At 42.6% G+C, this 21715-nt stretch overlaps 1 protein-coding gene across 3 annotated transcripts in view; it reads right to left on the bottom strand.

The window, feature by feature from the left end:
* Positions 1-5608: 5608 nt before the first annotated feature.
* pdzrn3b (PDZ domain containing RING finger 3b) overlaps positions 5609-21715 on the bottom strand; it is a 102121-nt gene continuing 86014 nt past the window's right edge. For all 3 annotated transcript variants that reach the window (XM_075460252.1, XM_075460250.1, XM_075460253.1), the window contains 7 exons: positions 13536-13789; positions 12111-12198; positions 9940-10038; positions 9770-9832; positions 9526-9627; positions 9174-9290; positions 5609-8065 (listed from right to left, as the gene is read on the bottom strand). In XM_075460252.1, coding sequence (XP_075316367.1) covers positions 6548-8065; positions 9174-9290; positions 9526-9627; positions 9770-9832; positions 9940-10038; positions 12111-12198; positions 13536-13789 — 2241 coding nt within the window. In that variant the 3' untranslated portion in view covers positions 5609-6547. The remainder of the gene's footprint in view (positions 8066-9173; positions 9291-9525; positions 9628-9769; positions 9833-9939; positions 10039-12110; positions 12199-13535; positions 13790-21715) is intronic.

Genomic DNA, 21715 nt, shown 5'->3' with positions numbered 1-21715 from the left:
GATGTGAGAGCTGCAAACATGATCTCAGCAGATGCTGAACTTACAAGTGAAAGAAAGAAAGAATAGCTGTTCATTTTTATTTAGGTCATGCAAACTCACTGATTATTTTACCAATGAGTGTCAGCTGTGGCTTTATGATAGTTTCAGAATCACGTGTCGGAATAAATTTCTTGACAATGTCTGGTTTCTTGTGTAAATCACAGCATTGTAAGGTATTGTGTTGAGGCTTATCGAGCATGTAAGAGCATTGTGCGTCTCAATCTCCACAATGAAACAGCATCAGAAGAAGCAGAAGAGTCGCCTCCTTATCAGTTAATGGATGACTACACTGGAATGCCAGCCTGTTCTTTGTGCTGACATTTAAACTGATGGGATCCCGTTCATCAGCCCAACACAGCACTGTGGAACTGGTGAGAAGAGGAAAACTTCCATCCCAAAGATAATAAAAGAAGAATAGGGGCAGCAAAACCAAGTATGTATCTGTGGCAGCAGTGGTTGTGTTGGTTACCTATGCCTGAATTGATTGCTATAGCTTTAGCTTGGGTTGCATGCCATATTGTTATCTACCATTGAAAGAGTGAGTACAAAGACTTGTACCCAAACATAAATCACAAGGATTGGGTTTGGTCAGGCTTAAGGAGGGGTAATCAATTATACTCTGCCAGACACAGAGGAAGAGGCTGAGCTTGCACCCTCGGATTTCCTCATTATCATAATCATCCCCCTTTAGTGATACAGACTGAAATGCGGAAACGAGAGATAAATTCATGAAATATTGAGCCAGACGACTAATATAAACTGAAGTCAGCACCTCAGTACTCATATGGGAATTACGGTCCATTTGGTTAAAAACCAAAAAAAAAATCAGTCATCAATAAAATCAATAATAGTGAACTTTTTTTATTCACAGAAGATGCACAGAATGTTGTATACTGAGAGGTAAGGATTTTAAACTGGCAGTATCTCACTAAGTTGGACTGATGCCGGACCCGTCTTTCTCCCAATCACCAGCTGGGATATGCCACCTGTGACTCTGAATTGGTTTATACGGGTATAGAAAATGAATGGATGGTAAGATGGAATTTCCAGATCAGACATTTAAAACTTTCCCGTCACACACAACATCTGCAGCTGTGGGTTCATGTCATGAAGTAACTTGTTGACACATGGTTTAAGCAGCCAAGAATATAACGTCAGGTGAAGTGACGTTACAGTGACTTTGTGAAAGAATGTATTAACCCAAATTATTCTTGTTTCCTAATCTTAGTTTTAATGCTTTAACCTAACCAGGAAATAATGTTACGTAATCGAGTAGTTGTGATGCCCAAACAACAAGAAAATCAATAGAGAAGAGTAAATGTAAAAGATCAAGGCAGCGAATATGTCAATATCAATGAGTGACATTCGGACAGAACATTTTCTAAGAACGGTCCTCCTCGAATTTTGTTCTAATAACTGTCCTTCCCCAGGGGAACTGTTTCAGTCTGCATTCGCACATGAGTCGGGACCTGATAGAGACTGATGCGATGCAACCGTCTGCGACAGTGACGTGTTACTTTAGCGCCACATTCAACAACAAAACGAAACAAAATAAAACCCGCAAAAAGTAAGGAGAGAAGAAAAAAACACCACAAAGAAGCTAATATGGAGAGCGGGGAGGCCACCGTGTTCATGCTCTGCATGACGGTGATATTAATCATGGACGATCACATCGGGCGTCTAACATCGAGGCTGGAAGAGCTCACAGAGAGAGTCAGGATCGAGCGCAGGCCATACTTCTTCGTTTCATGAAGGAAGGAGAGCAGAGCGCCGCAGACAAAGGAGACCACGTGTGAGTTTAACTTATTAAACACGCGCCGGTTGTGTCTGTGTCGTATGAGTAAACATTTCAGCCGTGACAACATGTCAAGGGGCGTAACTACCGACCACCAAACACCTCCGTCAGATGTGTTCCTATGGAAACCAGAACAGACCCAGCAGAGGAGAAGGAGCTAAAATGGTTATAGGAACTGAGGGTGATGGTCCCGAGTTCCTGTATGTCCGAAAGCGGGAAAAAACGGCCCCGTTCCTGAAAAGGTTACAGGAACTGCCAAAGGTTCCTACAGTGGGAATATGGCTAAAAGCCTAAAAACCTACTAGCCTTTATGAATGGGAAGAGTGTTAACAGTGACAACTCACAACACCTACAGAATGTTATGACAAGACTAGTATATATTCCTCTCATGAGTTCTGGGTTGTGTCTGGGGTACAAGTAGCAGGCCATTTGCTACAGGCCATTCGGTCCCTGATCAACCAGAGAAACAGCTTGGTTCTCACTGCTAGGCGTCAGATACGTTTATGGTAGGTTCTGAGGGCTGTCCTTTTTTTCTTTTTTTTTTTTTTACCAGTTCTGCTCGTAACCTTTCGAGGCACAGCCAAGGAGGGGAGAGCCTTCCAGTTCAGTCGGCTTTGGATTATATCTTTACCTTTTGCAGATGACGGGGTCCCTTTGGCTTCACTGTGCAGATATCTCCATCAGGCCCTGGGGTGGTTATAAGTTGAGTGTAAAGCAGCACCTGCAAGTCTGAGCCCCCGATTGCCAGTCAGAAAAAGTTGGTTTGCCTACTATAAGTTAGGAATGAGCTGCTACCGCAAGCAGAGGAGTTTAAATATCTCAGGGCAATGGTCAGTGGGGGTAAAACAGACAGTCTGTATTGGTTAAGAGAACTGAACTGAAAGGCACAGCTCTCAATTTGCCAGTATACACTCCAACCCTTACCTATGGTCGAGAACTGTGTGTTGGGACAGAAAAAGTTAGTTCAGAAAATATAAATTGCTCATATGAACTTCCTGAAAAGGGTCCGGGGAGCTCAACCATCGGAAAGGGGCTCAGACAAGCGTCGCTGCTGTTTCAATTGAAAAGAGCTAGCTTATGTGGTTTGGGCATCCGGTAAGAACACATTCCAAACATGTCCAAGCTGCAAAGAGGCCTCTGGGCAGACCTGTGCCTCGCTAGAAATCATATCTCTAGGCTGGAATGGGAACACTTTGGTGTCCTCCCAGAACAGTGGGAGGAGGTGGCTGACTGTAACCCCCTTGCCCTAGTCTCAAAGAAGAAGCTGAAAATGGATGGAAGGTCCAACCTTTTGTGAATGTTGTTGCAAGAGTCCATGTTGTGTCAGAGATTATGTTGCTTTAGTGCAACTTTCAAAGATTTTCTAAGGTCATATATTAGGGCTTTAAGGTAGTATTAGCATTTGGCCACTTGGAGGCAACATGAACAAACTGATTCACAGCATACCACAGGCTTTATATAACGTCTTATCAACTGCTCATTTACAGTGCAAGCATTTTGTAGTCATCACTTAATTAAAACCTGCCAAAATATCAAAAACGATTAATGATGCGATAACAATAAGGGCAACTGTAACATGCTTTTAGAGTGAGTTTTCTGTTTATTTTGCAATTGAACTCAAAGGGATAGTTCGCCTCTTTTGACATGAAGCTGTATGACATCCCATATTAGCAATATCATTTATAAACATTGACTTACCCCCTGCTGCGTCCTGTGAGCCGAGTTCCAGCCTCGTTTTGGCGTTGACGAAGGTAGTCCGGCTAGTTGGCTGGGGCTTAAAAAATAAAGCGTTTTGCTTCTCAAAACAATATGCGTTCAAAAGAGTAATACATTTGCGTCACAAAATCGTTCTCCAAAAAAAGTCAGACTTCACAATCGCTTGGCGCTATTTTCTCTCCCTTCGTATCACTACGGGCTGTGTAAACCGTGCAGACCGAGCAGTAAACACCGTAACAGTTGTGGCTGAACGCATTGATATGAAGGGAAAGAAAATAGCGCCAAGCAATTGTGAGGTCTGACTTTTTTTGGTGAACGATTTTTGTGATGCAAATGTATTACTCTTTTGAACGCATATAGTTTTGAGAAGCAAGACGCTTTATTTTTGTGGCCCCAGCCAACTAAATACCTTTGTCAACACCAAAACGAGGCTGGAACTCGGCTCACAGGACACAGCGGGGGGTAAGTCAATGTTCATAAATGATATTGCTAATATGGGATGTCATACAGCTTCATGTCAAAAGAGGCGAACTATCCCTTTAAGTTCAATTGCAAAAGAAACAGAAAACTCACACTAAAAGCATGTTACAGTTGCCCTCATTGTTATGGCATCATTAAAAACTAGACGTACGTGATTTGATTGAAGGTGAGATGACAAAAGTGTACTGGCAGAGAGCCTAAGCCGCCCTTGTACTCAGTAATGAGGAGCTGAGCTGCTAATTGAAGTATCATGTGGCGCTGAGGGTACAAGGTTCCTCTAACAGATGGTAGGAGTCTGCAGTCAGATAAATAAACCATTAGCCCAGCAAGGAGACATCACCATGAAAAAGGAGACCTTTGCCAGCATTACTCGCAACACGAGACAACATAAAGCATTATGTCACATCCTAGTTTTGAGCTGCTGAGCCGCTTTAATGTCGAAGAGCGGTAACAGAGGGAAGTCGCCATGGCAAAAACCCTGTGAGGAAAAATCGGAATCTGTCATGTAAAACCTTTTGTCAGCCTTCAGCCATGTCAGATCTGGACAGTGTGGATCTGTGCTGACTGGGCTGTTTTATGTTTATGCCAGTCTGACACATAGTGCCCCTACTTAGGTTCTGAGATGAAGAACTGACACTACCAAAATATTTATTGGGCCTCAGGACCTCCTCTATCTTGACATAGTGACTGCTCGTTGGCGGGCGCACATTCTTGGCATTGAAATGCATGCATTGCATTCAATCAGCTTTTATTACCTCTTGTTTAACTCTATTTGTTAAGTCAATATGTTATAGATTAAACATTGATTGAACAGTACATCCAAATGAAACGTTTTTAAAGTTAGTGAAGTATACAGAAATCAGGCATAACATTATGACCACTCGTCTCAGTTTGAATAGGTTCCCCCTTTTTCTACCAAAGCATCCCTGAACGGTTGAGGCTGAACTCCACTGGATCTCTGAAGGTATGCTGTATTATCTGGCACCAAGCTGGCAGTAGCACACCCTTAAAGTCCTGTAAATTGTGAGGTGGGGCATCCACAGATCAAGCTTGTTCATCCCGCTCATCCCAACAATGCTTGACTGGATTGAAATCTGGAGAACTTGGAGGCCAATTGAACACTTTCAACCCGTCGCCTAACTCAAAGCATTCTTGAACCAATTCTGAAGCTGAGTGGAGGGCAGATATTCACAAATCTATTGGAGGTTACGGAGGCTCTCATAGAAATGAATGGACTTTGGTAGATTTTGCAATTTAATACATATGTATGTAGAAAGGAGGTGTAATTCAATATCGCGCCCATGTATGTTAACTGTTACAAGAACTGTTGTCCAGTTAAATGGCACAGCCAAGCTGTAACCATAGCTCGAGAGGGGTTAAAGTCATTGGTAATTATGGATGCAGATAAAAGAAATAAGGATGTCAGTAAAATTAAGCTGTCAGGGAATTCTAACCATCAGAAAACAGAGAAGTTCCACTTTATTTTCAGTGGATGGCAGAACTGATTCTTCTTCAGCTGGTGTGTTTATTATCAGATGTTTAACCGATATCTCTCATAAATGACAAACTCCAACAACATTTCAAAGCTCATCATATATAAAACAATAATTTATTACTTCTCTCATTTTACAAGACTCAAATTGTGTGGCTATCTAAGGATTTGTTAAGCTGTTATTCTGTCCGATACATGAAATCCTACAAAAGCAAAAGTAGCTATAGGTGTGCTTAAACAAAGAGATGTTTCATTTTCAGCTGTCTGCGAAACATCTTTAAATGTACGTACATACACAACAATACGATGTCACGATGTTCTCTACATCAAGTAACAGGTAGTACATCAATGATGGTTTTTAACTTTGGGAAATCAGCACCATTTGAGAGAACTTGAAACAAAAAACTGTGAATTTCTTACAAAATTATATATTTTTTTTCAATTTACAAAAGGTTTAGGTTTTTCTACCTTTCAGGGAAAATAGTATTGCTTCCAGAAAAGCATTGTGTAACAGTGAACACTGAAAAGAGATATATATTTCTATTTCCATTTTTATATATATATATAGATATATATATATATATCTATATATATAGATATATATAGATATATATATAAAAATGGTATAAACAAAATAATGTAAAAAGTGTAAAATGCTGGTTGTTAAAGTATGGCACACGTTCTTTACACACTTTCAAAACCTTCCAAAAAGTCAAATGTTGGGTTTTTGTTTCCAAAAATATCCAAAAGAGCAAGCACAAAGGTAGAAAAGGTTACTGAAAAATGTTTTGAAAATCATCATGATACAGTAGCTGAGTCCCATTCAATCAAGTCCAACCATCCTTTAACAGACCTCTTCACCACTGTGGTGGAAAGTGTTCATCCAGAAAAAGCTTTCCTTATTTCCTATTTACACATTAAACGAAGCAGGAGTCTCTCCCCCAGCTGCTACTGGTTTATGTACAGTCCATTATCCTTCAGTCTGTCGTCCTCTGGCTGCCTGCCACCTGAACTCAGAGGAGTACTTAGACTGTGGTCACAGACAGGAGTGAGTTGTACACTCTCGTGCCGTCTGGTGACTTGGTACCATGGGTCAGCAGTTCCTGGATGGTCATCCAATGATCAAATATTTTCTTGTTCCTCTTTTTCATCATTTTTTTGTGGCTGAGTTCAATGATGTTTGGCTCCTTTTTGTCCTCTGGGCCGGTCTGCTCCTTCAGACAATCGGCTCGACTCTGCTTCATGAACTCGCGGCGCTGTTTCTGCTCCTTGGAGCGCACTGCGTGCTGCTTCCTCTCTTCCTTGCTCCAGTAGCGGCCCATCTTCAGCTCGCTTATAGCGTCGTCGTCTGTGGTCATGCCGCTGCGCTCCTCGTGAATTCGAAGGGCGCGCTCCCTCAGCAGCTTGTCCCGAACGGGCCGCTTTGTGATGTATCGCGTGCCGTCGCTGCGGATCTTCACCTTCCACTCCATCTTGGGCTCCAGGTCACTGGGGCTAATGGGGTCCCGGCATATGCTGACCAGACTCATTTGGCTCTGGGCGTACTCTACGGCTGATTTCTGCTGGATCAGCTGCATGTAGCTCTGGTAGTGCTGGGCGTGGGCGGGGATGTGAGCATGCTTGTAAGGTGAATGGGAAAAACTACGTCCGCTCTTACTGGACTCTCCCAGCTTCTTTTCCTTGCTCTCGGCCTGCAGAGCTCCATCTAGATCCTTGGAGGAACCTCTGCTCCGGCTGGGGCCACGGGCCTCTTGGACAGGGGACAGGACGGGCTTGAGCATCCTGCCGTTGGAGCTGCCAGAGCCGGATGGGCCTGCTGAACCCTGGCTCTCCGCTCCTCGACGGAGTGAGTTATCTGGAGACAGCTCTAGTGTGAGAGGGGTGCTGCGGCAGCTCTCCCCAGTATTGTAGGCGCTGGAGCTGTCCTTGTCAGATTTCTCAGGCAGCTCTGTGATATCCGACAGCTCATGTCGGCGAGCATCTATGCTAGTATTGTAGTTGCGGAAGCCGCTGTTGTGGAGCATCCACGACTCTCTGCACTGCTCCCTCAGCTGCTGCATCTTGTGAGCACGGACGATATTCAGGCACTCAAGCTCGATGCTGCGCAGCTCCTCGTTGAGCAGCTCCAGCTCCTTATCTACACCGTCCTGATCCTGACCTCCTGCCCCAGCCCCCAGGCTATCAAAGCCGTGGGCACCACTGTTCCTCATCTGACACTTCAGCTCCAGGAGTTCTCTGAAGCGCTCGCATTCATCAACTGGAATGCCCAAAAAGTCGGTGTCAGTGTAGTCTGCAGAGATGAATGACTCGCTGCTGAAGGGCAGGTCGAGGCTGCCGAGGGTGTCCTGGCTGTAGGTCAGCTTTCTGCAGCTGCCCAGCGTGTTGGAGGCCGTGGTCGTCTGGTCGTCGCCAAGGTTTTCTTGCTCGGAACTCTCGTCATTTCGGGTACTCTCATCTGTGCGACCGACGCCGCTGTCCTTCTCATGGTGGTTGGAGAGCAGCGTGGCTGTGTCTGTGGTGCCTCCGTCCTCCTCATGCTTCTTCTGCAAAATCAGACAACAGAATGAAGCAAAGGAAACGGCAGGCGCCGTGAGTTCCAAACATTGATGTCAACATCAGTGGCTCATTCTTATAAGTGTGTAACTAAACTGTACGCACTGTAAGCACTTTTAAATCCAGGTTAAAAACATTTCTCCTCCGGTGTGCTTATGGTTGAGTTCATATTTTTCTTTTTCCCCTCGTCTTTGATTGCTTTTAACTGTGTTTTAATTTTTATTCTGTTTTCTTTTCTCTTTAAATTGCTTGTTTTTATGCTGCCTTTATGCTGTTCTTTTAAATGCCTTGTCTTTATGTAAAGCACATTGTGGTATGAAATGCGCTATATAAATAAAGATGCCTTGCCTAAACTGTAGTCAGGTTTCTATTCGCTAGTGAAGGAATTGCAAAGCGATCTTTTGAAAAGCATCAAAAAAAAAAAATAGTATTCAGACACTACTAGTTTTCAGTGAATAAACTAGTAGTGGTGGTCAGAGGGTGGTAGTATAGGCTACAGTGCTGGTTGTAACTAATTAAAAGAAGTAGTTGTGTTAACTGGAAAAAAAATTCAAGGAGAAACAAAACAAATGCAGTGGACATCCACAAGAGGAAAATGGAGAGAGCTCTTCATCTGGAATTACTCTCATCTCTGGGATATAACAGCTGCGAAGACGCTGGTCGGCTATGTGCATCTATTGTTTGCCGGCTCAACGTTTTAATTAACGCTTAAGACGTTACTTTTGTTTCCTAGTTTTAAAACACAAAGGAGAACAATATTGTTTTGTAAACTGAAGTGTACAAATGCATACAAATATGATTCTTTTGAAATAGAGCCAGTCTTCTCGAGTAGGGGTCCATCCACTTTGTTTTAAGCAATTTATGCATTCAGCTGTGTAATTGGAATTTTAACAAAGACTTTATCCATGAGCCTAAACATTTCTGTGATTGTCAATTTCTTTTCACTGAAAAAACACACTGAAAACTGTCAAATACATATTACCCATGTTCTTGGCTTGCCCACAATAATCCATAGATGAAGGTGTGTTTGTGCAGACTGATCGAGCGTCTTTGCGTTCAGCACACTCAGGACCCGTGTGTCCGTGCTTATGTGCGTACCTGCTGCAGCATGCTGGCAGTGAACTGCATGGCCTGATGGTGCTGCTGCTCCAGCATATCCATGTGGAGGTCATCCAGGAAGTCATTCCTGTCATCATCCATCCAGCCCTCGTCCAGCTGAGACCCAGCGAAGAGAAGGGAGGAGACGCCTCATTAGATGCAAATATCAAGTTTTTCTCACCGAAAAAAAAAGGGGAGGGGGGGTCTGTTGCCCATATGTTGAGACGAAAACATAATGCAACTTGAGGGACATCCTATTTAGGTCCAAAGTGACCAAATTCAAATTCAACATGACTTGTAATGTTGCCATTAACCTTAACCAAATGCACACACGTGCAGACATGCTCGTTACCTGGATCTCTGGTCTGGCCACCAGCAGAGAGATATTTTGGTTGTTCTCACTGGTCAGCAGTGCCACGGCATCCTCTCTGTTTTGGATCTCAACACCATTTATCTTGATGGACACAGAAAAAGCATTTCAAAAGCTGTATCTTTTTCTCTACACGATAGTTCTTTTTCTCGTTTGTACATTAATCTAAACGTGCAACCGATGCTTAAAGTCACAAAAAAATTGCAGTGGTATTTATAGATCTTACCTGGACGATTTTGTCACCTTCTCTTATTCTACCATCCTTTGCAGCAATGCTGTTGGGATCAATCTAAAATACAGATATTTCATTTTTGTGAATCACTGAAAATCATTACAGCTGATGGGCAATATGCTGTCATTCACTTTGTGAGTTGAGCGCTATTCTGCCAGACTTACCTCACTGATGTAGATCCCAGCCTCATCCTCGTCATCAGTCCTATAACAGATGGTCAAGCCAAGTTTGTCTTGGATGTTGGCTCGGTACAGATCCACCTCCTGGTAAGACACAAATTAAACCTGTAATGAGTCTTTTATTACAAAGGTTGAACGGAATTTAGCTGGGTATTTATGTATATGTGCTTCAGGACAACCTGAATGCAAGGACTATAACAAGGGATCAGAGAGCAACAACAATCCATCAATCACAGTAACGAATCTTTCAGATGGACGCAGGGAAGCCGTTGGCTTTTCTTAGAGGCCCACTGACAGAATGAGAAATGATGAAGAGGACGACAAACAGACAGAGTGCCATTTTTCACTTGTCAGCACCTATAATCTTGCAGATACAGCTAAAGATACGAGCAGCGCTGGTCACTGAGGGCAAAGGATAGGCTCTTGCTAGGTTAACCCCACAAAATGTAAGCTGTGGCTGATTACTTTGATGAATTTTAAAGGAGCACACTGAAAAATATTAGCCAAGGGTCAGATGAGCTGACTGATATCACTCCTGCTTTCAGGGTAAAGATTAAGCCATAGCCAGCAGGTAGTTAGCTTAGAATAGCGCAAAACAGACAGAGATTGATGGCACAGCCACTGTAGCGTGAGCCTGTTCAAAGGTAAAATCAAATTAAAGTTCACAAACATGTGACATATCCTTTATTTAATCTGTATAAAGACAAAAAAAATATGTAAAAATGTCCTTTGCCATTTGATTAAACAAGCTATTTGAAAATCGCTGAGGGAGCTTGTCTCGTGGTGGTTTCTAGTGCCAGAAATAGTCAGATTATCAATTTTATTAATATATTCTGCAGCATTAAAGCTTAAAGTAATTTTTAAGCTTGAGTAACTTTATAACTTTAGCTGTGCTACATTCCACGGCATACATAATTAATACATTCAGAAAGGTTGTTGGAATTTACTCAGTTATGCTAGCCAAACCAACAGTAGTTTTATTTACTGTGAGTGCTGAGTGATTAAAGGGTGTCATCTATACCATCTGTTAGCGATGTGTCTGTCGCTGCAACAACAACGGGAGGTGTTATTTAGTATTTTTTCCATGTTTCTTTTTGCTGAGCTGTTTCCCATCTTTACCACAGATGTACATTTTTCTGCTGTTATGTTACCATCAACCAGCTTCCACCACCTTCACTATAGTCACAATATTTAAGTTGTTAAGATAGTTTATATACATATTTATATATATGCTACATATTTTGAAGGCCTGCAAATGGAATCCTCTGGTAATAAGTGCTGTACATTTGTAGAATGTGCATAAATATGCATTTAAAAGGCCAGTATATCTCTGGCCTTACAGTGAAGTGATGAGCTGTTGTTCAGTTCATCACTTCACTGGACATTAGTCTTTCATCAAACCAACTTTATTAATGTGCGACTTATTAGGCAAGGCAAGGCAAGGCAAGGCAAGGCAATTTTATGTATAGAGCACAATTCGTACACAAGGTAATTCAAAGTGCTTAAACATTAACATGCATAGCAAAGCATGAAACGGAATAGATCGGGTCCTAGACACAGCATCGTAGCACCACAGAATTGTTTCTCAGCCATTCTTCTCTGGGTGCGGCACATCTGCCATTAGCTGCCCTCGACTTCACCTCTTTGCTCTCAGCTTCATAGTCCCTCCATGGATATTATTATTATCAGACAGTAGGTGGCTGAGGTTTAATGAGAGGGGGTGTCGTGATTGGTGGAGGTCACTGAAGGTGAACAACAGTAGTTTGATCATCAGCCATTGTTTGCATCATCAGATCCATCATTGCAGCCCTATTATCTGTGCCATCTAATTATTCAACAGGCCTCATATCCACTGCATAGGAGCAGAGGAAGACTTATTAGTCCCTGTCACTATTAAGTAATGATGTCACCGTTGTGCATCTGCTGGAACAAACCATCAACTCCATTCCTGTCAGGCTTATAAATCAGTATTTGTATGTGTGGTGGGTGCTCCATCAATAAGCAGGATACATAAGAACTTGTGGTTGCTACAAAAGGCCATTGGACTGGAGACACTGAGGCGATCTCAGGCCTGCTTATGGAGCAATAATCCATTTTTGTCTGAAGGTCCCTTTATTGAGAAGACGGTGGACAAAAGTTTGGAGTCGGTGTCTTACCTCGTATTCCAGCTCTTCGCGCTCTATGTCCTGTTGTATGCCCTCCAGAAAGTCATTGTGGTCAAAGTATGCATGACCAGGAGGGTGCCTGAGAAAAGACAAAGAGAGTAAGATAAATTGGAAAAAGAGTGGAATACAAATTAGACCCACATTCATCACAAAGGAAACGCAGTAACACATTTGTCTGTCTGGATTTAATTTCGCCCCAGAGTTTGAAAATGAAATGAGACGTAGAAGGGAGGTAATAAGAACTCGATGAAGAAATCAATTTCAAATCAGATATGCTGAAGCTACACCCGCAGGCTAATCGCAAATTAACATGCTGTGTTATTAATTTGACTTGGAAATCAATTAGAGGAATCACTGTTATTCATTAAAGAGCATTTGCTGCTGTCATAGAGTGTGAAAAGGACCCAGGCTCTCTAACCTCCAGAGTTTAACACACTCACACACACATACACATACACACACACATACACATACACACACACACACACACACACACACAAGCAAGAAAGGCAATTTAGTAACAATCAAATACAAACGAACAGAAACCATCAATTTAATGTGACTGTGTACCCTGGAGGAGCTTATCACTGCTGAGTGACAAGGACATTTTCCTTCACACCATCACAGTCATCCTGCGTGACCACAGCGGTGTTTCCATCAGAACAAGATAAGCTGGTAATTAACTGCTGAGGTGAAAGATTCCAAAAGTGTCTCAAACTACCATGAACTTTTCAACAGGTGAAAAGGTCTGACACCAAATTATCTTCTCATTTAAAAATATTATCAAGCTGTAAAACAAGCAAGTAGGTAAAAAGTCATACCAAGTAGGATCCTACAAAAACCTAACTTGCAGCTTTAGCCAGATGAAGTAAGATTTGGCTTAAAATCTACTTGAAAAACACTTTGTTTAAAGAAAAAAAAAAAAGGGGGGGGGGGTGTTATGTTGGGGATTCATTGCCTCTGAAACCTTTAAGATGAATGTTCCAGGAGGGCTAGCGTAATTTAAAGGCTCAGGAGAGACCAAAACACTGCTCAGTGCTATAAAAGACTGAGCTGGAACTAGAGCTGGAAAGTTGACACAGCAACAATTTCATCTTCCAGAAATGGAGGATGTGCGTGTGTGCATCTTTTAGGATGACACTGCTATACTCTACTTTCAGGTTCAGTTTTTAATTGTACGCACAGGAGCATCATTCTTTCCAATGCCAACATATATCAGATGTATCAAGTTAGGGCAACAGATTTAGGCTAAATGTGCATTAATATGTTTTTATAATGTTCTGTGCTCTATACCAAGTTACACATACTACTTTTTTTCCTTTTGTGCCATCAAGGAAGATCATATACAGTTTAAGACTGAATTTGATCCAATTGTGATTTTGTATTTAGTTCCTAATAGACCAATTTGGTGCTTACTCCTCTGGCAGCAGATACTCGTCCAGCTCCGTCATCGGGGGTGCGGAGGGAGGCAGCTTGGTAAGGGCCATGATGTGCTGGAGTGTGATGTCGGTCTGGGTGCTGATGTCTGTGACCTGGGTGTCAGTGGTGGGGCTGACCAGTTTGGGGTAAGGGGCCCGGCGCAGAACCTGAACCATGATGGGCTCCTTGGCGGTGCGGATCGCTTCCACCGCCTGATCGTGGGTAGCCTTAGACAGGTCCTTGCCATTGACCTGAATAAAGAAAGACAAACAAACCAAACACTTTTGTTTAGCATTTTATCTTTAAAAAGAAAAGTGTGACTCAAAAGATGGAATTTTTTTTTAATTTCTTGGGAGAAAGATCATTATTCCAAACAGATGTAATCAATTTCTCTAATTATGACACCAATACATGAATCCCTTTGCCCACAAAAATTCAGCTGTGCTCCTCTGTTTGGGAAACGACTCATTACTCAGTGGGGTTACATGGCACTGAAAGGATCAGATAATTGGCTAAATTACAATAATATTGCGTTATTAGGTTCATGTAGACATCTTAATCTGACAAGAAATTGGATCGAATCGAGTTACTCGCGATCGGATTAAGACCCCGAGATAACTCGGTTGAAAGTCAAATTAAACGTGCTTGTAGATGGGTGAAGCACGTGGTGAATTAGACTTTGCGTTCTGCCCATGCTAGCAATTTTTTTCCCGGGGTCGGGAACCAGAAGTCGGAAGAGACGATATTACTGTTGTAGTCGCCGTCGGAAAGAAAAACACCGCGATGGAGAATGCGACGTTGTGCATGGCGTTTGTGCAACAAGCAGCTCATCACAAACGAAATGTAGAGGGATGTAGCTTCATCTTGCTTGTTTGGTGTTGAAGGGGTCAACCGGAAGTGGCTCTATTGGCAATAGTTGAAATGGGTACAGCGCCACCTATCGTATCGGAGTATGACACGCTTAGTGCCTCTGATCCGATTCATTCACCGCCATATATCCAAGGATAATTACCCTTACTCAACTCATTATTATTGTAATTTAGCCAATTATCTGATCCTTTCAGTGCCATGTAACCCCACTGACTGACTTAGCTTGTTTTACAGGGTCATAGCTCGACCAAGTAGAATAAGACCTTAATTAGGAAGTGTTTGTCTTTAATTAACAAAGGTCATTTAGCTGTGGCTGCATGCAGGATTCCTCTTTTAGCTAAGTCATTTCTCACCACAGGATCAATTGAACCTCCTGTCAGGGATAGTGGAGAGGGTGTAGGGCGTTAACCTGAGAAGATTCATTTGAGCAAAAGGCTGTTGTAGAAATGAGGCAAATTAAGAGTGGTGGAGCCACTTAAAGTCTTGGTGCGCTGATGAAAGATGAGTGCAGAGACTCGAAAATCCCAGATCTATGCTGTCCACAATGTAAAGGCTGGGGCTAAAGACTAAATTCAAGCTTCACCGTGATTCAAATGCCATCATGTCTCTGGAAGTAACATAAGAACAAAAAGCACAGACCCCTAAAAAAGGCTGTGTAGGTTTTTAAAGGAATTCTGATATACTTTCAATCCCCTGTTCATTCAATATAAGTTGGTTTGTGTTTCCTGGATGTGTTGAGAGTTTATATAGGGGCTCTTTCACAGACTTCTTCTTCCCTGCCTCGTGAGTCATGAATCTTCAGCATCCCCTCTCAGTCCTCCTGACAGCGAACACAAATGCATGTAGAATAAATTTTCTGATAAACGTGGCTGGTTGGTCCGCCTGCCTCTGGCTACGGAGGTCTAATTCCAATTCACAGCATAGTTTGCAGGCTTAAATCAATGAGTAGCAGCAATAATACAACACCTCCGGCGAATTGTGCCTGAATTATGTCCAAAATCTGGGGGAGACAATGTGGAAACTGAGAACATTTTCAAGAGGCCATTTGAAAACCAAATGCACTCAGCTCGCGTTTGTGAAAAGACAAGGAAAACAGGAAGAGGAGGAAACTTAATGGTGAAGTCAGAAGAGCTGATGTGCCGACTAATAACCAGAGCAGATTAATGGTAATCCTGGGCCTGCGGGGCAATTGGATCATCTCATTGGGCCTAAAACTTCAACTTCTCCTACATCAATACTTGGCCAAAAAAACTCAAAAGTTCATCTACTTGTGTTTTCTTCTGAATAATTCCACACCGAGACAAAACAAGTCATTATATCACAGAATACCAGCTAAAAAAAAAAAAAGGACGGCTGTTCTGGCAATGTCCTACCAAGAAAGAAAAAAAGCATCTCGTCTCCTCTGGTATCTAGAATAAGCCCACAGATCTACAGCCACTGTTGCCTCTCACAGTGAGCTGGGATGTTGCAGATCAGCTGAGGAATACAAGCTCCTTTGTGCGTCTTCTCACTGCATGTTGGCTCCAACTCTCCAACCTGGTTGCCTGGAGTCTCTGAACTCCTTGAGGGCAGTGAAGCACAGACAAAGCCTTTAGCCTTCTTCACTCAGCTCAAGGCATTCTGCCTCAGTGCTCTTAATGGGGTGATTCTCCTCCTGGCTGTGGAGGGGGTCCCTCTGCCTATTCACTTGGCTCACCTCTGACACGGAGCAGCCCTTTGCGGCACACTGGGAAAAAACACACAACACTCCCCTGACACAATACACAATGCTTCACCACCGCTGAGCTCTCCCAACTATGGCGTGATCAACTTGTGCAGCAGCTCAACCACAGTTCAGTTGCCCAAGAGGCACATACAACTCAGTTTATATCAGCTCATGCAGCCAAAGAAACGACCCGTTTACAAGTTTAGTGGTCTGAAAACCTAATCTGTGATTGTATGAAGGGTTGTCCTCTGCAAAAACTCTTGAGAATCTGTTCTTGTGAACACAATGACGTCTGGCATACAGAAATTACTCTAAACCTCCGGCACATCCTCGAGAGGGATCAAAATGTTAAATCCATTTTAATGGCATGAAGGCAGCGAGGCCCCACTTAAAGGAATACTAATTAGGTCTAAATCAAACGTCCACTGTGCCAGTGTCTGGTGAGGAATTTACACAGCTGTGGCTTTGTTATTCACTGCCTATTTTCTTTCACTAATACATAACATTTGAACTCTAAAGCAGTGGGCTTGAGGAACTGCACCTCTGCCTAGGATTTGGCTTTTTGAGATAAATTTAGGACTTCAGTTCTCCTTCCCGCGTCAGATGATAGCTAAGTCAGTCTTTAGCCTGCTGAGTAATAATTAGGGGCACTAGGGGCGAGTTGTGCGGTGAACTCTGAAGCCATCTATCATCTATAAAACACAAACCAAGTTGGACTGAGACGTTGATGGAGTTTATGTGTATGCATGCATTTTTATCTATTTTAAGATTCTTGACGTGCTGATGACAATGCTCATCTGCCTGCCAGCTGGCACCATGATTGTTTTTGCAATGCCCTGGATTGATTGAGGCAGCCTCAGGGTCTCATTTATTCCTTATTTAAATCAGTTACTGTCACTGAACTCAAAATTAATTATTTATGAGAAGCCTGATATACTGATAATGAAAGTGATAAATGGTATTGAATGGATGTTACTCTAAGCCCAGAACCCTCTTAAATTACTGTTGTTACTGTCGAGCTTTCTGTCCCTACCCTTGCAGTTTGTAAAAATACCTATTTTCTATACATTTCATCAGCTAAATTGGTTTTATATAAAATGTACATTAGATTCTGACTTGGGGAGGGGTAGCTACCAGCAACCTATTATTCTGAAGGGGGTTGAGATGGAAAAAAAAGGTGGAGGATCATTGGTTTAAATTACTATTCTTTATTTCATCTGCTAACTGAGGCTAACGTACAGACGGACAAAATACTGAGATCAAATGCAAACTATTCCCCGGTCAAAAATGAAAAGAAAGACCATATAAAAGAAGTTAAATGATCTACGATCAGCTGCTGCTCCATCACAAGCACAGCTAAAAAGAAACAAGAAGAAACAAAAGAAATAGACACAGTTGGCTGTGTCTCAGCAGAGAAACACAACACCGCACATTTTTAGCGGGTCATGAGACTCGATAAAGAGGAATTATTTTTGCATTTGTCAATTTATCTGTAACAAAACTACCTAAAAAAAAAACCCTAAACCAGTAACATATCCGCCTGTTCTGGTTATTATCCTGGAAAAAAGACTTTGGAGGATGTTAAGGCAATGTAACATTAGTCTTTGATACAGCTATTCAATCGCCACGTAATCCTTTAATAAAGAGGAGAGGAGCCTTATTAAAGAGCCAGTGTCTCACTTCCTTGGGGAGGCACAGTGAGGTGAACAGAGTGGAAACAGCCAGGAAAACGTTGCCTTGCAGTGTGGCAGAGGAAACCCTGGGAACTTCACAGTATTGACAAGCATTTTAAAGAGGCTGAAGAGCCATGGCGCTCGCCTCCTCTTTCTGGTCGGATACACCTCTTAGACAAATTCTTCAAAACCTCTATTTTGGAAAAGAGAGGAACGCTGACATGATAGAGAGCATGAAGACTTGAAGGCTTATTTTCAAGGGGGGCCTGTATGGGGTTTGAGTGGCAGTCTGAATGTAGGTCATTCTACTTGCAAAGCACAGTTAATCCCCCTTTTATTTCACTTTAAACCATTCTCGTAAGAAGGAAAGAAAATCCAAGTAGCAGACAATGATTTCTCCATGTGCATGTTCACGCTTTAAGGTGCGTCTTTAAAAATCAAAACTTATAACAGGCCGTTTTGAAAATCCTCCAGAGTGAGACCAGAAAACACATCAGTCTTTGCTTACAGCAGCTTGCAGGCTTATTAAGGTTTACAGAGAAAACAGACAAAAGCTTAATGCTGGTTGAGAGAGACACCCCTGTTTACTTTCACCTAATCAGACTGAAGCATGGGACATTGTGTTATCCACAGCTGTTCAATTAGGAACCCAAATACCTTCCAGTCTGCTTTCTGCTGCCTCACTCAAGTCTAATGAGCACAGAAGTTATGAAAAGTGTCTCTTGCCTAGCTGACGACTAATACGCAGCAACCTGGATTGCCTGTGCTTCTAGCAATGGACAGGAGTAGCCTTTTCAAGCCTCTATTTCACATTACACCCTTGTCAAGTTTGGCAAGAGCAAAGCGCAGAAAGTGGAGAACATCATTCTCTGCCCCTCGGCAAATATATCAGAGCACTGATATAAAGCAAAGTGAAGGGTGGAGTTCACAGGAAAGCTAATATCAGCAATTGGACTGAAACCTGGGATCATGCCATGCTTCATTAACACTTATCTCACACCCACTACCCCAGGCTTCCTTTTTCTGTCCAGCCACACAGATGCTGACCTACACAATAAACACAGCGATTCCCTGTGAAAGCCAGCAGCACACCGAGCTCAATACCAAGGCCAATTCTGTTTGTCAGGTTTGCACCAACAGCAATTAAACACGGCAGCAGAGTTATTGTGCTTAAGCAAAGGAAAGAAAAAACAGGGGGTAAAAGGGACTGTAACTGCTCCATGCAGAATCCATCCATTGCCAAGTCCCAGTCGTGCTGCAAGTATGTAAAGAATTACTTAAATGCACCCTACACGTTGAAGCTATTTAATGAGTACCCCTCGGTCACATTATGGAAACATGTTTCATTTGATATAGTGTGAATACAAGGGCCTAAACAATGTATATGATGTCATATGTGTGCCAAAATGAAACCACAACACGGTCAGGGTAACTCGTCATCAGTTAATTGACGCCACAGTTTACAGCATCTGAAGCACAGTGGACATCGCAGTTGAGCAGATGGTGGTGCTCAGTCAAGCCGTACCTTCATGGTAAGCTGCAAACTAGGTTGCAAAATACTGAAAAGGAAGCATTTTCTCTTTGTGATATAACTCGAACATATGATGATAAACTGGTGATATGTGCCTTGCCTCTCTACCGATTAACCAATGGAACCCTGAAGAGGCCAAAAGCTGTTATGGAAAATGAATGACTATGTGTTCAGTTGTATAAATACCGTTCATGAACAGACCTTGGCCATCTGTTGTATGAGACTTCTTCATATAAAACCAAATACCCCCCTTCACAGAGTAGAGAAAATGCCACAAAGAAACAAAGGGTATAATAAAAAAAAAAAGAATATGTGGATGGCAGCGAACATCTTTCTATAACATTTTCTTAGACTACATGTTATAAAGTCATATATTATGTTAATTTGATTTTAGAGGATCCCTGCTACCTTTCTCAGTTTTGTCCTGCTGTATTGTCAGGATCTTATTAAACCTCTGTTGTCCCTCTGATCCCTGACTGCCATTTGCTTTAGAATGACAGTATGCACACAAACTCCTGCGAGTGCTCCCCTGTGGCAGCCAACCAGCTGCTCCAGAGATGAACAGATGTGACGGCACATCAGGGCAGATCTTAGCTGTTATCAAAAACACGGTGTCAGGCTCCAGAGGCTGCACTTGCCGGTTTCTGCTTTGTATCTGTAGGCCGTCTGTATCAAACCTCAACACTGGGGGCAAGCAGGCCAAGCTGCACCTTTTCGGCGTCCCCCCGTTTTTTTTGGAATCGTCTTTAATGGTAGTGGCAGGATTGGCTGGCTGAAAAACTGCCTTTTGAAAATATTTTCCTCTAATTTTTCTGTCAGCCTGGTTCAGAAGATGCATTACTGAGACCATATGGCGCTATGACAGCTTGGCTTCTCGTGCTAACCGTGACATATTTGTAACCTTCGATCAGAAATGTGGCTAATTAGGCATCTTCAAACGGGAGATGATACAGTGGGCTCATTTAAGAACTTATTGCTCGTTAGATCAATCGCTTTAGGTGTAAAAATGCTGCTCCTCTGCAGGGAACAGGGAAAAAAAACACAAAGAAGCAGAGAACTGAGAAAGCAAAGGATTTAGCAGACAAACAAAAGTCCAGAGCAGTCCAGCATGGATCAGAGAGTGAATAGCCAGCTTGTGCTGGGACTCTAATTAAGCTTTGGGTCATCCAAGACCCGCAGCGAGGCGCCACAGCTGTTACAGAGTGCTTGTGGAGAGATTAAGTGACCTATGACTGTCAAAAAGACTTTCCAAGGCTTCTACCGTAAAGCCCCAGACAAAAGAAACTGAGCTTACATCTCCACACGGTGCTTACCTTTAGCTTTGAAGAAAGGACCGAGGGATCCGCTGCTGTCAGAGGGGTCAAGTTTAAAAGGGAACACTGGGCTTGGTGCAGCTCAGGCCTTTAAAGACCCCAACGAAAAGGGGAACACTTTTATCTGCATCTACGATGTTGGCTACCTTTAAAAGACCTTGACCGTGTTTGATCTCTACCGTGGCTTCATTGACATAATTTGCAACTCCTTTGAGACAGTAACATATGTAGATATCAAAGCTGGTGATGGACTCTATCCAAACAAACAGACAGTTCAAGTTAAGTGAATGTTTCTAATCCTGCCAAGTCTGCTAAAATGTCTCCAGGTGAAATACGATGTGCAGTCTGTTGACTTTAGTAAAAATTGTGCAGAACCATATTTGTCCCGCTTCCAACACGGGAGTTAGAGCTTAACTGTTTAATGAAGTAGAAAGATTTCAAGTGTTTGTGGATTATTAAGTCCTCGGAGACATGATGAGGAGAGCAGAGTGGGCGCTTTGCCAGCCGCTCTGATCGGCAGGATCTGCCTGTATTATTGGTCAGGAGAAAAAAAAAAAGGCTTCCCAGAATCCCTCCTCTTAAGAGGTACAAGTTAGAGATTTGCTTGCACATATTTCATTCATCACCGTCTACTGTATCATGAGCACCCAGAGAGGACCATGTAGCCGGTGTTCAAAGCAGACATGAAATGTTTGCAGTCGTACCGGTGAGAATAAATCCCAGTGGTTGGAGGTTAAAGCGCTCACAGTCATTGGTTCATACAACAGAGCTTCTCAAGCAGTTAGCAGATGAGACAAAGCATTTAGAGATCAAAATTGACTTTGAATTATGAATTATAACAATTTCACAAGAAAGGAGGAGGAGGAATGAAAGCTGAGAGATGACTCTACAGAATTAACACTTTTTAGCTCGTCCTAATGGGGACGTCTCCCCGAGATACCATTGATGCTGGACGAGGCGCATCCTGCTGAATCACTGAGTCAGTATAGAAGCTGACAAAATCATGTTCTCTGTCAGACTGCCTGTTGGAGCACATCATCGCTGGCGGCTTCGATTTTTGGCTGTTTGACAGCTTATATGCTTTG

The sequence above is a fragment of the Odontesthes bonariensis genome, chromosome 3 (genome assembly GCF_027942865.1).
Source record: "Odontesthes bonariensis isolate fOdoBon6 chromosome 3, fOdoBon6.hap1, whole genome shotgun sequence".
In the NCBI taxonomy this organism is placed as follows: Eukaryota; Metazoa; Chordata; class Actinopteri; order Atheriniformes; family Atherinopsidae; genus Odontesthes; species Odontesthes bonariensis.
The sequence above is the reverse complement of the archived record's forward strand: the minus strand, read 5'-3'. Positions and strand labels throughout refer to the sequence as shown.